This window comes from Rhopalosiphum padi, chromosome 2 (assembly GCF_020882245.1).
Source record: "Rhopalosiphum padi isolate XX-2018 chromosome 2, ASM2088224v1, whole genome shotgun sequence".
NCBI lineage: Eukaryota > Metazoa > Arthropoda > Insecta > Hemiptera > Aphididae > Rhopalosiphum > Rhopalosiphum padi.
Window position 1 is genome coordinate 67,629,845 of NC_083598.1, and position 18,941 is coordinate 67,648,785.

Below are 18,941 nucleotides of genomic sequence, written 5' to 3' on the forward strand. Positions count from 1 at the left end.
AATAATTTATATATTTGATTCACATCATGAATCAAAACTCGTTAAAAAAAAATGTTTCGTTTCTTTTTTGGTAAGTAGTTAATGTTTATGCATAAGCCATGTATATGAGCTAATTTACATTTCGAACGAACAGTAATGATTTAAAAATATTACAAATTCATTATTAACATAGAAAAATCTCATAATTATATACACCTACATTATGATGTATATTTTTATACAAACACTAGTTATATAAATTAAGAGTGTTATTCAATTTAACATTAAAGATAGCATTCCTATATTATAGTTTTTTATATTTTAAATCCCATCGCCAACCTATTAAAACAGATACTAATATTATACTATAACTACGAGTATATTATATCATTATGATCTGGTAATGATTAAAAATGACTTGCAAACATTTTGGAAATTTAAAAGAACTAAAAACTAAAATAACTAGTTTAGACGTTATTAGATTTATTCTATTCTTCGCAGTTAATCTTCTGTAAGTCATATTATTCGATATACAAGTATTATGTACAGTCAGTATAAACGTGTATACTGTAGTAATAATGTCAATTTGAATATATTTAATAATACATTCCATTGAATATAAAATTTGTTTCGTTGATTGAGTGTACGTTTTTTATGGTGACCTCTCATTAATTATTATTTATATAAGCTGATAATAATTATATCTGTTTAGAAACCAGAAACAATAGTAATGGTTTACCATACATGTATTAGTACGATGTTATAATTCTTCCTAGTTATATTAGGTACCTATCTTAAAACGCAATTTTCATTTCATCTAACTTAAAATATTTACAATGAATAAATTATACTAGATCTTAAAATCACGAATTCGTGTTTAATAAACATTTTAGTTTTAAAATACAACTTAAAATAAATTATGCAATTTAAGGAGGAATGTTTTTCTCTCTAAAGATTAATATTGATATTTAAGAAAATCGCTTTATAAAATTCAGTAAATATATACATATGTCTTGTAAATAAATTTGATTACAATATAATTACAATTATTTCAAGCTACATTAAACTCGCCAAAGATATTTAAAGCGACGTTTTCGTCATAAATCTAATATACATTTAATTATTCTTAAAAGTTATCTTTCGAAGCGAAATTGGTGAACGGTGTATAATACATTTACCCATACAATACTTCAAATTGTTGTTTGTACTGGCATATAGAATTCAAATTTATAATTACACTGTAATTATGTTATAAACACAATGGGTATTTACAAATGCTTCATTTTAGTGATGAATGTTTATGAAAATAATTTTATACATAAAATAAAGTAGATTTTAAATGTATATAATTACTTTGTACATTTATTCTGTTTTGATTATTAATATGTTATTTAAATTTGCCCTCACCTATAAAGTAAAATTAAAATCTATCAAATATCAACAAAAAAAGAATAAACAATTGGGTAACATAATATTTATCTCGTTGATAATTATAAAATGCCAGACCAGGCAATATGCATTCGTTTCCCTTCGCTTAATTCTATGTAACATAGTAGTGTTAATAGTTAATAATATAAATGTACATTGTGTATAGACAATGATATATCATCACATTTCTTTGTGGAACTCTATTTAAACAGTGTTGGTTATTTTCTCAATTTCTTCAAAGGTTGGTGGTAGTTCTTCTTTGCGCTCGATATATAACTACCTATCTACTAGGAAATTGAAAAACGACTTTTCAAAGAAGATACCAGCTAGATTCAATTTTAAAATCGATAAATATAGCTACTCAGAATTCAAAAATAAGAAAATTTATACTTTGTATAGAGGTTGCAGAAACTGTTTTTTGTACACACACACACACACATATATATATATATATATATATATATATATATATTGTATATACGTAAATATCATTGTACAACCAAAATTAAAAATGAATTTACACTTTTATTAAAAATATTTCAATTTAGTTTGCAGCTGGTTACAAATATAAGTTAATGTCAGTTTCTAAAAAAGAAAATAATTTATGTCAATTGGTATATCTTTCTTGGATATTTTAAAATAAAATAAAAAACAAATTATTTTTTCAAACCACGTTATATCTTTAAAAAAATAATATAATTTATTATTATTTGTTTAAAATGTAATTCTATTATATACATTTAGTACACAAAAATAAAAATAATATATTGTACACCAAATAACGATTTCAAAGCCGAGTCATATTTATTATTAATAGTATTGTGAATAAATAATAATACTTGAATGGTAGTGGTTAGAGATTATAAGTAAAGTTGTCATTAGGTCTAATATTTTTTAAATGATTAATTAATTGTGTTCATTTTTATGCACTTAGTACGGCTGTCGCTTGTTGGATAATACCCGAAATGTATAAACCGAAAGAAAGTATTTTCACGTTATGGTCCCTCGACGATCATAATCAGTGGCATACCAAATATAGGCCTAAATAATGCACGATGCACAAAAGTAAAAAAATAAATAGGCTACACGTTTGAAATTGGTAGATTGGTCGTCAATAGATAGATCATAAATTCAATGCTATATTTCATAATGAAACATATAAACATTGTAAACATATTCTTAAGTTATTTCAATAATACAGTAAAATATATTATTCAATTATAAATATTATTATATTATATTAAAATATTTTAATTCAAAAATTTACGAAGGAAGGTAAACATTTTTTATAATAATAATTTTAAGTTTATATCAAACGCAATTTCTAATAAAAATATTTTTTCAAAAATCATTTAATTCCATTTTTTTTTCAAATTAATAAATTATTTATAGTTGTATAATATAAACTATACACAGAAATAAAGATTGAATCATTAGTCTTATTTCCTTAGAATTGTTTTTTGTATACAACGATTTTTCATTGAATTTCAATTTAACATAAACTTAAATGTGACCTCATTAATGACAATATATTATACTCGAAACCTACTAGCAGGTAGCTGAAGTCAGTTTTATTTTTCAGATTCAAAGCAGAGTAATGAATATATTGATTTTGCAATGATGGCTATTTTTGTTTTGTGTGTCTGTATTCGCATTAAGTATATAGTTGAAATAATAATACTTTAAGAATAGTTTCTGAAAGAAAATTAAATTTAGTTTACATTTAAAAAGCTCCAGATCAAAAATTCACAATACTTTTAAAATAATCTGAGAAAACATGAATTTTTAACAGTTAAAACTAGTTTTAGAGAAAATCAATTTTGTTAACTACAGATACTTTAGTTTTTCATCAAACGTTTCAGCATTCTATATACACAACAAAATTGTCATTATTTTTAAGTTATTAATAGGCATAATACATTTTTGATTTTTAAGTTTTTTTTTTATTATTGTGAATACAATTTTTTTCATTTAGTCAAAAACTTTAAAAATTAAATACAAGGTTTCTCATAATTTGTTTATTTTCCAATTAAAATAACATCAAAACTACATAATCACAACATGTTTGTATAAGCGCTCCATGAATTGCTGAATTGCGTCAAAATCACAAAAATTTGCTAAGTTAATTTGTAATTAGAAAATCGTAAAAGTGTTCTATTTTATATTAAAGGGTTAAGATTTGAAAATGCAATACGATATTACGCATACCCAAAAATAATAAACAAAAAATTTTATCATAGTTATGTTACATTAATTTGTTTATGAGAATAATCACAAATACTTGAAATGTTCGCCAAATAGTATTATATTATCATTGTCTATACATGATAAAATTTACAAAGTATTTTAGTTATTTGAGACATGAGAAATTCATAATTTTGAAATTCAAGTTTTTTTTTAAATTATTTTCGATATGAAAATATCCACCGGGTCAATGCTTATTAATTCTAATACAAGATCCAACATACGTTTTTCTTATAGCCGAATAAAAATATTAAAAATGCATAAGCACAAACTTCTTTTTACATTTCAACTTTAAATTTATAGGAAATGTTTAAACAATTTTAGTTATTTTGTTGTATTTTAAATATTTTTTTGTAAGGACTTGAAACTTTCACGTATATTATTTTATTTCATATAACTACACAATGAAATTTTCAAAATATTTAGATATTAAGCTATTACTTATTTATGAATTTATTCACATTGTTTTTCTATAATGTGGTATTGACTTAAAAACGAATAATATATTATTATATTATAATATAATATCGTCAGTTAATAGGCAAACTGATGTAACCCTCACTTTTTACGAAATTGATTTTTGATTGAATTTTATTATATAGATATAAATAAGTACACATTTTTTTCATATATTTTTTTATTTGCTATTTCAATAACTAAATATTAATATGCAATTATTAGTATAATGAGCGCAATGAATTCGACAAAAAACAAAATCAACTTACCAAAATAATAAATTAAATTACTTTAATAGCAATATCTAAAAACATATCGTGGAATATACTTGGTGATTTAGGATGACAGATCACCTCCAATCAAAATAATTTTTTGAATACGATGATATTGAATTCATATTAAACACATCCATTATAGTTACCATTACGCATTCGACATTAATTATACAACAGAGCTATAGGTACCCATTTGTTCATTTTTTTTTTTTTTTTAATTTGGATATTTATCCATATTATTGATGTAATGATCTGAAGTGTTATTGACCATTCAAAATAAATACAGTATATTCATCATAAAATAATAAAAAATAAACATTTAATAATGAACGAATTTGTATTTTAATAATTACCTAAATGCCCTAAATCAATATTATAATTTAAGTTGAAAATAATTCAATTTTACAATTATTTATTATTTATTTGGTAAATACAATATAAAAACTATATATATATATATATATATATATATAAAAAAAAACTATTATTTAGTAATACTTAATTATAATATCAATGAAAGTAAAAAATGGATGTATCTGTAATATGTGATGAAATCTGTGGCATACATATTATATATAGGTACAATACATATGCGTTTATAAATAAACTGTTGAATTTCGTAATTACATGGCGATCGGAACTTTTATTTCATAAGTAAAAAAACTAAAACTCATCGAATTACTTATTTTCATAAAGGCAAAGTAACGCCACCTTTTTGCACTTTTATCACCATTATTGAGGTCACATATATTCTAATGTAATGTTCTTCATTCTCCTGTTGTTATTCACTGAATTTTCAATTCTATTAACTTTTCTTATTAATTATTGAAGTGTTTTTTTATGTACTTCTCTATATACTGTATTATGTTTAATATATAATGCACTTGACAAAAGCAATATGAAAAAAAAAAATGATTATATTTTAAATCATAAACCTAGAACAGAAGAAAACCAATAGTTTATTATATTTTGAAAATTAAAAAAATAATTTAATTTTAACATGATTTGGACTTAGGACACAGTAGCTCTAATAAAAATACAGTTCTTTGACAATTATTTTTTTCATTTACATTTTCATTATTATTAACATACAATTAATTTGATGTTTAAGTAAAGTATTATTTTTATTATTGTTAAAATTATACAGTTATACTTTATTGTGTTACATTTTGGATTTTACATTTAAACATTATTAAAATATAGTACAACCCCGCCCTACGTTATTACGCTACCTAACTCTAAGCTATATCTCTCTAATTTCAAAGGATGAATCGTACACTCATTACTCAATACTCGTTTATAATATAATGTGCGACCATACAAAATACAAATCATACGATTAAATACATGTTCATCAAATAATAATAGTATAATATATTATGAACACTGAACATTGCACATCTCCGTCATAATGGTATTAATAATATTTCAAAATCCTCGAAGAAAAGCTCTCTACCCAAAAACCATTATCTAGATTAAACATCTTAAGCTTCATTAAACATATCCCTAATTTTCAGTTTAAACAATTGTACATTATTTCCTATACTGTCTTATATTTATTGTCAGCTAGTGGAGAATAAATGATTGAATCGAACAATAACTATAACCCGGCCACAGTGGTTATTCCTAACAGAGATAATAACCAATCGAATTTCACTTACAAATAACAATACGGTTAAGTACTTAGTATCATTATACAAGATTGGTGAAAAATATTTAATAACAGTTTTGTAATGAAGTAATTAATATCATATTATATTATGTATACAGGGTGATTATTTTAATAGTAAACACATAGTATCTCAAAAAGTATTAACGTTTCAAACTATTAGAGGTAAAAGTATTTTTAGTATAGATGCGAAAAGAGTAGTGAGGTATCCCTATTCTCCACTGCGTTCTCCTATTACGCTTTAAATATTTATAACTAATTAACTGCTCGTTAGAAACTGAATTTTTATACACAGAATATATCATAAAATTTATAACAGTGTTTTTCTTTAAAATATTAAATTAAGAATTTAGGTACACTATCGCTCCAAAAAGTAAAAATCAAAATAATAACGATAAAATCAAAACGTTAAAAATAGTTTAAAAAGTATCATTTGCTACCACTCCCAAGTAAATGATGACCATCAAAAAAGTAATTGTTAAAGCAATTTTTTATCGTTTAATTCAAATTCAACTTTCAATTACCAGTAATTTCATCAATAGATGTATTCTTAGTCACTAATTATGTTCTCATTACACATCTCATACATTTATTGTTTGAGTATAATATGATGAAAAATTATTAAAAATCGAAAAATGAACCATTGCATATGAAAAAAAGATTCTGAGTAGTTTGCTAGATCTGTTACTCTATTATTATATAAATACGAGTATATTGATATTAAATATTATAATAATTTATTATTATTAATAATACCTACATTGATATGGTAAAAACTATAAATATGAAATAAACTTAATCTAAATGTTTTAAAAATGTCATTATGTTTATAAAATACGAATATAATAATATGCGTAAAAGTTTCAAATTTTTACAAAAAATATTTTTGAATCATCACAAAAAATTACTACGTATATAAAATATATAAAATCGTTATTCTTTGTTTAAACATAGAAATTCGTACAAATTTAAACTTTAAATGTCTATAAAAAAAATCGATTATATATTTTTTAGTTTCAATATGAACTACTTATAAAAAACTTATACTAAATCTTCAATCCTAAACAATTTATACAATTTTAACTATAAAATAATTTACTAATTTTGTAATTCAACAACGGGTACGTGTCGCACCGCACGAAATACTGTCCGTCCATTATCATTATTGTCATATGGCGTAATAACTTTTATTAGAGTGTTTTAATATTTTTTTCATGTACAGTTATGACTGTTAATAACAATCGTCGCATCTGTATATAGAAAACCACGTTGTTGTGAGCGGGATTACGTTTTTTTTTTTTTGCTCTCTTTGTGACTTCGTCATTAAGCAAGTACAACTTCGCACTCGTACACGTTCTTTCCACACTGTTCTCCATCGTGTGTAGTTTTCCATTGTCGTGTGCAACGACGAGTCACGGATTTTGCGCATAATAATTGTCACTAAGATGTTCGGTGTTTGTACACTGTCATTTTAATGTAAGACATTACTTTATTCCCTCGTAAAGTTACAGGTCGAGGTCGATGTCCGTACGTCATATACTTATAAAAAAATCATGCATCTTTAATTTTTTTAAATAACAATAAAACCATTATTTTAAGCTTTTAGTTGAAAATATTTTACCAACAAAAATGTTATGAATAAAAATAACAGAAAAATTAAAATGCCTATAAATAGCAATAAAAAGTTAAAATATTAAGAAAATTACACCACGTGTAAGAAATTATAATATAAATATTTTATAAAGAGTCAAGTAACTACAATCATTTATTTTTGATTAAAAAGAAAATAAGAAAAGCGTTTGATGAGAATTTGTTATTTAACGAGTGAATATTTAACTACCTCGAAATTTAAACTTCAGATGCCCATAAAAAATACTTGTGGAATTATGCCTTTAATTTTGAACTATCTTTCAAAAGTATCAATTAGATATTAAATACAAAATTTTCTACCAGAAACTAGTGAAATTTAGTAAAAAATGTATTCTACAGTTAATTTTATACATGGTATACACTACACATATATAAAAAAGACACTCACGTGTTGCATTCTAAAAATCAATACATTAATCGCTCGTTCAAATCTAATACAAACAATTATAATTTGAAAAGTTTAATTTGTTAAGAAAAACATTTTGTGGTTTAAAATTAATGATAAAAAGACGTGTTTTATGTTATGAAAAAAAAAAGTTAAATTTATAATACAATGTGAAGATATTATACGGGTTAACTTGGTTCAAACAGGAACAAACATATAAATACAGTTTTTAGTGTATAGTTTATGTCATATTTTAATATCATAGAATTTTGATAGCTAATGAGCGCATATATCTTATTCATCTTTCAATAAAATTAATTTTCAATTAAAAGATTCAAATGTGAGACAAACCGACTGCTTTTTTTTTAATTCAGACCACTCGATTACGCATCAGAACCCAAATGTTTTTTCGTGCTTATTTTTTTCCGAAGACTCTTAAACCTCGAGAGTGGGTTTGCATTATGCTATGTAAGTGTAACGATACGTTTTAGCCAAGTTAAATTGATTGTCAAATTGTCATCGAATTTATTATTTTGTCGAACGAGAAGAAAAGTTAAAATTTATGCACGCCTAATTTCCTCACGTTGCTCGTACCCAAGTTACAACAACTCCATTTATCTCGACCGACAGTTGAAACCAAGTTTTTATTCAATTAGAAGCTAATGCATTTTACAAAACTCTTCACCAAAACGTGTTCTAGGATTATTGTATCATCAATGAGTCGAAATAATTATAATATTATTACATTATTACTGTTTAACTTGTTTCATTATAAGTCAAATAAATAATATTACTGCTACCGATACACTATCAAAATTATGTTTAGTTAAGATGGTGTATCATGAACTAAAATATTGTGACTTAAATAATCATTAAAATAATTAGAGATTCTATTATCCGTGTGTCGTACTATCATACGGTCATAGAATCTCTAAAATAAATACATTTTATTTCAACATAATACTCGTATTATTATTTATGGTCGATTTCAGGCAATCTATTGAATCACTATGTATACATTTGCCGTTTAGTACACTGTACCATTTTTTTTTATATTATAATAATTAAAACAGATAATTAAAAATATTATGATCTGAATATGTTCATTTAATGGAAACAACTATTTTATATGACAGCGATTTGTAATAACCAATACAATGTAAGTAATATATATTTATGGCATACGCCATTGAAGAAATAAAAGTGTTCACTAACCTAACCTAATCTAGAAGGATTATTTTTCAACGTATATTTATACTACAGTGGAATCTAGAAATATCCTAATAAGCGACGGTGTTCGTAAACAGAGAATATTAATACTGATGAAATACATCTATGTCTTATTACATCAATAAATTAATGATTGACGTAAAATAAAAATTATCGTATTTGAAATAAAAACTAATATTTGTTTGTACGTGTTTTGTATTTTATATACGTATTACTATAGTAAACGAATAACGAATATGCAAGAACATTGACAATTTTTGACATTCAATCAATGCTCTCGTAAGTCGTATTTCAAAAGTCTTGTATAAGATGAAAGTTATAAAAGCGAGAGAAAATGGTTCAATATATTATGACATATTCTACTTGAAATTTACCATGGAAAGTAGCTTCATTGCTGACAATACGAGATACTGACATAGTCGTAAACTTGTAAAATATTACAATTCTTTTTTTGAAAAATCTATGTACCTACTCAATACTAATATATGTAATGTTCTATATCCGTTATTTTTCAAAGCTATGACAAAAAATGGCAAAATACAATAAACAAAAGGAAATATATTGTTTCTTTCAACAAATTGTTATTTAAAGTTTAATAGATTTTTTATGTACACATGTATGCATATAAATAAATTTAAAAAACGATTTTAATATTTACTACTTTTATTTATTGCTGGATCTGTACCCTTATGCATGTCTTGTTCATAACAATAAATTAATAAAATAAAAAGCTCACGAAGAAAAAATGTTGGTCTACATTACTAGTGACTCCATAATATATACATATATATACTGTGGGCTAACATAAGATTGCTAATTAAACTTTTTATAATTTATCCCACCGGAGGAAGCTGATTAAACGAGGGGAAACGATTGACTGCCGTTCAAAACATCCAATGGTATTATAATTAATTTTGAAGAATTTAATCGAAATTTCAAACTTCCGGCTTTGAGGCGGTGAACATGTTTCTTACACTAATGGGTCTATACGAGCATAAAGTTTGAAATTTCAGGCATTTGCGTTGGGTAGACTTTTTCCGAGTTGGTAGTAATTTTTTTTTTTTTTTTTTTTGTTGTTAACTATAGGGGAAAAGTCCACAAACTATTTGTTTTGTTTTTCTTACTGAAGAGTAAAAAAAGTTTTTAAAAAATCATTCACAACAGAAATCAATAATAGCTCATCAACCTTTATACCTCACTGAATGATTTGCAATGCAAAATCGTAACGCTTAACTTTGCTAGTGCACCAGATCAGTAACGTAGAAAAACTCGATAGCGCACCTGAAGATCTTAGAAAAAAGCGCCTTTTTATCAATTAAAAAAATTGACAAATGTACGCAATGCACGCCTTAATAACAATAATTAATGGTACACTGATAAAATAATTTAAGATTTTCCTTATGCTATTTTCATAATTTCATCGTTAATTTTCACGCATAGTGTGTATTAATAAACAAAATCATACACATTTAAAAAGTACAATAAAAGAAATATCGTTTTGAAGGTAAAATAAAAATACTATTTTACAAAGAAGAGTTTCGTGCGACGCCGGTGGTGGATCTAACACCCGGGCAACTTGGACATGTACGACCGGGCCCCGGCTGTGTGGACCCACTTGGCGATAATAATAGGGTTAACACTAGATTTCATAAATAAATAAATAGGTATTAAAATAGTTGTGCTACAATAAACCATAATATTAAAAGTTATAATATAATACAGAATATCGATAATGTAGCAGTGAGCTAGAAAATACCAAAATCGGTAATTCTCATCGTCATCGACGACTATCGACCCATGTAAATTTTGTTTTTAGTTTGACTTAGTAGTAATTTTATGTAAAATTAAATTCATTAGAATTTAAATAAAATTTGTATTTATAATTTGAATGCATAACTAATTGTATTTTATTTATTTATATTCGATATTTATGTTGTTTTTAAGTAATTAAAACTATTTTTTTCATAAGTTAGAGTTGGAAGTATTATGTCAACAATTTTTTTTTTTAGGTGGGGGGGAATTAAATAATTAAGTGGAGACACGGGCCCTAATTACCCTTGCCACGCTACTGCACTAAATAATATATTATATAAATATAAATCAAACAATTTTTTTGAAAATTTTAACTGAAAATTATCTTTCGAAACGCAATTCATATATATCATCGGACGCAACTCACATGCTCCTGTTGATGTATCTAGATTAAAAGTCGAATAATTTTGAATAATACTATAATAAGGATCTATGAGGATTTGGATATTTTACAAATCTAACTTAACATTTTACAATTTGTAATAATTGTTAGAATATAATAATGATTTGATATAAATATATATATATTTCATACTTGGGTAAAACTATTTTAAGAACTAAATTATCATTACTATATTTATAAACATTTTAATAACACAAAAACTACTTGTTCAAAATTTGAATTCAATACATCAACATTTTGAAGAAAAAAAAATCCTTTGATTAACAATATAAAGTAAGGTTGACTCTCATTAAAAAAAAAAAAAAATAATAATAATTCTAAAAAAGTTTATATCAGTACAAGACATTCAAGAATTTTATTATATTACTAATATTGTAACGATAGTTATTTACGAGGATATACCTACCGTGGGCGAAAGTAAAAGTTTAAAAATGTTGTAAAATTGTTAATTATTTTATTATTACAATCATTCATCTTGATATTATATTCTCCAATGATTTATGACACACGTCTTTCGTTATCACAAGATATCATTTATTATTATTGCTCTTTTAACAATGTTCACACCATAGCTTTCAAATCGTTATACGAGTCAAGGTGTCATAAGCATGTCATATGTACATTAATATTGTAAAAGAATAAATTTATCAAAATTTTGTGCCATAAGTAGGTAAGTAAGTACTTACAATGTTATTAATGAATTTTAAAATGTGTACAAATTACATCACATAGATTGGTGGCCAACATGATAGGCTCAAGTTATTGCCTTAGCATATTATTCACGTACATGTTCACAAAAATATATTGATGTTGTAGCAAATTGTGAGTACTTAATTTTATGTCTCAATAATAATTTAATATACGTAAAACACTCGTATGATTGTTGGTTAGTTATAATAATTACATCATTTAAAAAAAAAAAAAAAATAATAATAAAAGATTATATTTTTAAAAATTAATTTTATCAACGGGTTTTTCAACGAGACACCTAACTTACTATTTTTAACGAGAATTTTTTTGACGTATCGTAGTCAATAATCTGATATAACTTATTATCTCTTTATATAATGATAAACCTTTTTTCAGTTTTGCTCTCACTTGCGTTGTACTTATCGTCGCTGCTTTCGCAAAGCTCTTCTCGTCGACTAATCGCGTACGCACGTGAAGTATAAGGACATCGATAGTATACTCGTTAACCTACAAAATACGTACGTAGATTGTTCTCCGGGTAGGTATTATAGTATTTATCATCAGGCTAGAGCCAAACTTATTCAATTCAGATCCCTAAAACAGATTTAAATAATTAATTTTTTGCTCCGTATATTATTTAATGCTGTGCAGTTGTTTTCAAGCACGTATAACACACGCAAACATTCAATGGGTTACACAATACGTTACAGTGGTATAATAATCATTATGAACGCATATAAAACGTTTTATTATTATACTCTACATAATATGTAAATAAGATTTTTATTGAATTTTTATCGGATGAAAATTGTATGCGAATTACACGTTATAGAAAAATGCATATTCATAGCACAATAAAATGAGACGATCCTTTACGTTGTGGTTGTACTATATATTACATAGAATATAAACAATGATATTATATGTATCTTATACCTACCTAACTATATTTTATAATATCGATACTTTACTTATTATGTTATTTTTTTCCATATACCAATACACCTGCTGAAGAATAAATTGTACCTATATAGAATTTTTATGATTATCTAGTAGGTAGTTATCATTGTTCCGTTTCCTTAAAAAAGTTTAATAAACCCCTATTTATGAAAACTAGTCATTATTAATCCTTTTTCATGATAATTATAATATATTTTGTTGTGTGCTGTGTCACGGTATTATTATTCATAAGCAACAAGCTAGGTACAATGTATAATAATTAATAAACGGTTAATAAAAGGATGATAAAAAAAAAATCCGTTCTACAATGGTTTTCACAGTAAATTATCCACAGTAGAATGATTTATTATACGATGTAGGGTGGAAAAAGGGCTACACTGGCCCGTGGCAAAATATCGCTTTTCAATGACAAAGATCAAAAGTGTTTTATTACGCTTTTTCTCTCTTCTTTTATTTTTTATCTAACTCGTAGGTTACGACTGCACGTTTACACATCAGTACATAAGACAATAAATGTAAATAATGATTTAATAAATTTTTTCTGGTTAAAAAGACGTGACACAAATAAGTACTATATATAGATCATACACTTTGTGCTTTATTGCAGTGCAAGCTCGACTGTGAGAAAAATAAATTTAAAAACCACATTTTTATAAAATATATAGGTACATAAAAATAGAAAAGTATGTTTCCTAATTTTAGTTGTCATAAAGTCGTATCAATAGAATGTTTAATGTGTGATTATAGATTTAATATTATATTGTTTTAATTGATATTTTTCTCTATATGGTATAAATTCGGCTTGTGTAAAGTAAACTTGAACGACATACCGTTAGCTCTAGTATACAGACGGAGGGCTTTTAAGTGAAACAATAGTTCATGGTATGTGCCACAACTAGGCAGGGACAGGAGTAAAATGTGATTTCACATGTACGCATCGTTAAGTGCAAACAATCGCGTGTTACATTAAGGTGAGAGTTAAACTGACATCATATTATGTCTGTGTCCAAATCAGTTACACCTAGGCCAATTTCTTTTAACTCTGGTACTGTATACAGGGTGAGCATACAAACATATTCACCACTATTTTTATCCTATAGTAATATAGTAATAAATGTATGTAAAGGGTGCTCTGTGTTGACGACTTCTCTTTTTTCATAAGAAACAAGTTTTTTTTTAGTAAATTGATAAAATATATTTTTGAAACTAATCATGTGCATAAATTATTAATTAAAATGCTTGATAGTATAGTTTCTTATTAGATGTATAACAATATTCAAAAAATCACCAGATTAATAAATCACACTAAAAATAGTAGTTCTAAAAAAAATTAAAAGTTTGTATCTCCATGAGACACTTTTTAAACAGTACAAAAAAATATCGATTATTTTAAAATTCCAAAAATCGGATTTTTAATAACTACATTATTAAAAAAAAATGAAAGGGGATGAGCAGACTTGGTGAATTACACATTTACACTATACTGTCTTATTATCTATAGTCTAAATGTTGAATTCTATACTTCTCTGAAAATATACAGGCATATTAAGTACATTTGATAATTTATTCCGCCTACAAAAATTAATTTTCTGTGTAATAACAAATTAAAAAGAAAAATAATAATATTTAATATTAAACATTAAATTATATTTTTTAACGTTATATTCGTTGTTTTGAATATATTGTTCTTTTTTAAATAGTACATTTATTTATACTATGTAAAAAACAAATTACACAAAAGTTTTATATTAATTAATTTATCTAAATATTTTTATTCCGCTCACATAGACATACTCTTCAATTTTTGAACATTTATATATTTTGAAAATAGTAAAACCATTATCTACGCCATCAGACACTTTCCAATGGTTTTTGAGCATATAATTAATTAGTGTAGTTTGTGATATCCACTGATTTACACTTAGGTATATAATATATTGAAGGGAAATAATGATCAAGAGTATTTTCTGATTATTTCGAGATCTGAGTTAATTATGCTAAAAATATTAAGCAACTTATAGTTAATAAACATTTTTAACTTAAAATTATAAAATCTAGAAAGTTATTCAACTTCTTCGATAAATGTTTAACAAGTATATTTAATGAGTTATACATGGGTATTTTCAATCGATTAAAGTACCAAGTACATAAAAAAAAAATAATAATTTTTTGAAGTTTATTTTTAGTATTTAATAAATTAACAGTCAAGTATTTTTTTTTATAAGATTGTGAGGATAAATAAAACTTGTCTGGTTTTACTTAAATAATGTTTTTTTTTAATTTTTTGTATAATACTATATGTGTTAATAAATTTACTCACCAGTTTCTCTTAATTATTTATATTTAAAACAATACCATAAGTTATCTAAACTTAATAACTTATATTTTGAGATATTTAATTTATACTTTTTTCTTTAATATACGGAATATATACTAATAGTTTTTGTTACATTTTAATGTAGCATGTCATTATTTTATAAGAGTGATTCATGCATTTCTATAAAATATAGATTTTATTTAAATTACACAGGATATTATGATAAAATTAAAAAAAAAATTTCAAGTCTTATTTATAATAATAAATTCTATTGAATTGTTTTCAAAATTGTAAGTTTTTAAACATTTATTATATATTTTCTTGGAAATGTTTTTAATTATCAAGCTTGATAAATCTTGACACTTAAGTATTTTATTTCAGAGATAATAAAAATTAATTGCTTTCTATGTGACTACTTCAATATGTTGTGAAGAAATAAAATGTTTTCTTTATTGTTCAGTGAAATGGTTGCATTTTTATTCCAAATAAAACGTAGTTTTATATATGTTAAAGTTTAGATTCGGTCGTCAAAAATAAAACTAAATTAAAATCCCTTCCGTTGACCTAGTAAATAACTAATTAACTCAAGACAATTTTAATTTAATTTTAAAAATAAATATTATATACGTTGAATGATTGACATTTTTATTTATCATGATGTTTGAATACTGAAATATTTATTAGATATTACGACGTTATAAAATATTAATGTAAAAATCCTCTATAAAAATAATATTTATTTAGTTTTCATCATTACATCGGACAGAGGTTTATAATTATAAACACAATATATTTATTATCGAAAGCTATTATATAGTTTTTACTACCTATAATAAAACCATTATATAAAAATGCATATATTAGTATATATAGTTCAAGGCAGTGTCGTATATATGTATAAATATTGTATTGTGAATGAAGGGATTAGTAGATAAAAACTAAAACTATGAGCGTAAAAATGTAAAATAGATGTTATAACTTATAAAGTATTATCATTATAGCGCAGGGGTTTCCAACCTACGGGCCCGCAAGCCAAATCCGACCCGCCATCGTTTTTGAACCGGCCCACTAATTTATGTTATTAAAATAATATAGCTTAATTTATTTAATTTATTAATTTTTTAATTTGATGTCATTCATAACAACTTATTATAATCATACTTATAAACTAATACTAGCTAATAATAGAAAAAACCCTCGGTCACGCTTATTTGACTTACAGTGTACTCAAGCAATTGCTCGTTGGTTATACATAATACTTAACGATCTACTCCGAAATAATAATAATAATACTATAGAACTCGTGATTGACGGGTTTTTCTAACTGCGCAAGTACACTGTACCTAATATATTAAGTGTAAAGTATTTAATCTTATCTATTCTCCAATTTAATTATCTCCTTATTTCTAGAAAAATGTTGGCCCGCGATGAAAAACATATCTCAAATTTAGACCAGCGTAAAAAAATATTAGAGACCCCTGTTATAACCTATATAAAAAAGGTCACAAATGCATGATAATTGTAGGTGATACTTAAACACCCGAAATTCAAAGGCCTGGTTACACATTTGCATGTCTATAATGATAATAGCTGTCACGGCTCACAATTAAAAATATCATAGTTTAATGTCATTATATGGACTCAGCACATATATAGCAACAATGCAACATATTTACGCAAAGCAAACGAGAAAAACTTATAAAGTGATTTTTAAGTGAAAACCTATTTAATAATATTAATAGAGAACAATATTTTGGAGATAACCTTATTGTCATTTTTGAAATATTAGTGAATTAAAAAAGATGGTTTTGTATTATTCTAATTATACTTCTCATTACAAAAGATACAACTACTTATTTTGTTAAGCTTTTTAAAAATGAAACTGTAACTTATTTAATAATTATTATATTTCAAAAACGATAATTTGGCTATCTCTTAAATATTATTCTTTTTCAATTTCAAACCACTTTTCTTTACAATTTTGTTTAATTAGCGTAGATATATTTTTATCACTAAAAATGATCGATAGACCATAGTCTACTAACCACTTAAAAAAAAAAGGCAATCGGAATATCTGACTCACATATCCCCTTGTATTACGTCCCAGATTCATGGTACTTGATTATAATTTAATAATTAATTGTATACGTTGATAGACAAATTATAAAATATTAAAGTATTCTATTTTGGCTACATATATAGGTGTACGTGTATTATACACATTATTCAATATTTTTATATAATTATTGTGTTTCAGGATCTCAGAGTTTTATTCGTACCTTGGATATTTGCAATGATCTTAGCAACTACTGTTGACGTCGCACATTCAATATATTTATATGGAGTTGATACGGTAAATATAAATCTAAAGAAATAATAATATTCCTCGTTAAAATGGACTGTTAAAATGCAATTATTCTTATTGAAATTTGACACATTCCAAATTGAATCGCATAAGATTTATAATCGTATTTACTGACTCACTTTTTTAATTTATTAATAAATACCTATTAATTCAAAAATGTTAAGCCAATGATTGAAAGTTGGCTCCGTGGGGATAATAAACACTTCATTACTCATTTAAAATCACTGAATGATTGTCAGTGAATCACCTGGTACGTATATAAAACTTTCATTCTATTGTTCACTAAACTAACTTTGTAAACGCTTCAACTAATAAATAATTTTAAAAGTTGATATTAAAATATAAAATATTTATAAAGTTTTTCTTATTACACGAAATATAGCAGAAATAAATAATAATACTTCTTAAAAAATGTATTTATAAATATTAGGTATATTTTACTAATTTTCATATATTTGTAAGTTGTAATATATTCATTAAAATTTCTCAAGTACCTATCTTACATTCTTACAACAACAAATGTATGTTAATTTGATTAGATACAAATTTACAATTTTATTAAACATCGTGTTTAAGTATACAAGATAATAGCACTCCGGTCGCGAGATATAAAATTCAACGGCGTAACGTAAAATATAATATTATAAGTTATGACGAACGGTATTTTCAAATAACTATGTAATAAAGTAACTAAAATATAGAACTTTAAATGTACTATATACTGAAATTGTCTAAAGTAATGGTTATTCAATACACCGTATGCATCTACATGATTAATTACCATATATACTAATATAGATATCTACGTATGGACTAAGTTTTAGAAATAAGTGAATAATATTTTAATACAGTATATTTCGTATGGATCGCACAGGCCTTAATTACTCTACCTTCTACTTGGGGTTTACAGTATTAGTTTTTAGTTTTATACCGAATTTAATAGTATATTATTAACTCTAACGTATATCTCTGCTATTCCTTTCGACATTGACTTTGACTGTTGCTTAATTTACCAGGGTGAGTTTTTAAAAATTTGTACCAACATTTGTTTAAAATTGTTAAAAATACTCTATTGCCA

The 18,941-nt window shown here is 24.8% G+C and overlaps 1 protein-coding gene across 1 annotated transcript in view; it reads left to right on the plus strand.

Moving 5' to 3' along the window:
• The window catches only part of LOC132920618 (uncharacterized), a 122,624-nt gene that overhangs the window by 78,082 nt on the left and 25,601 nt on the right, over window positions 1-18,941 (plus strand). Inside the window, exon 5 of the mRNA XM_060983123.1 lies at window positions 17,756-17,851. Coding sequence (XP_060839106.1) covers window positions 17,756-17,851 — 96 coding nt within the window. The remainder of the gene's footprint in view (window positions 1-17,755; window positions 17,852-18,941) is intronic.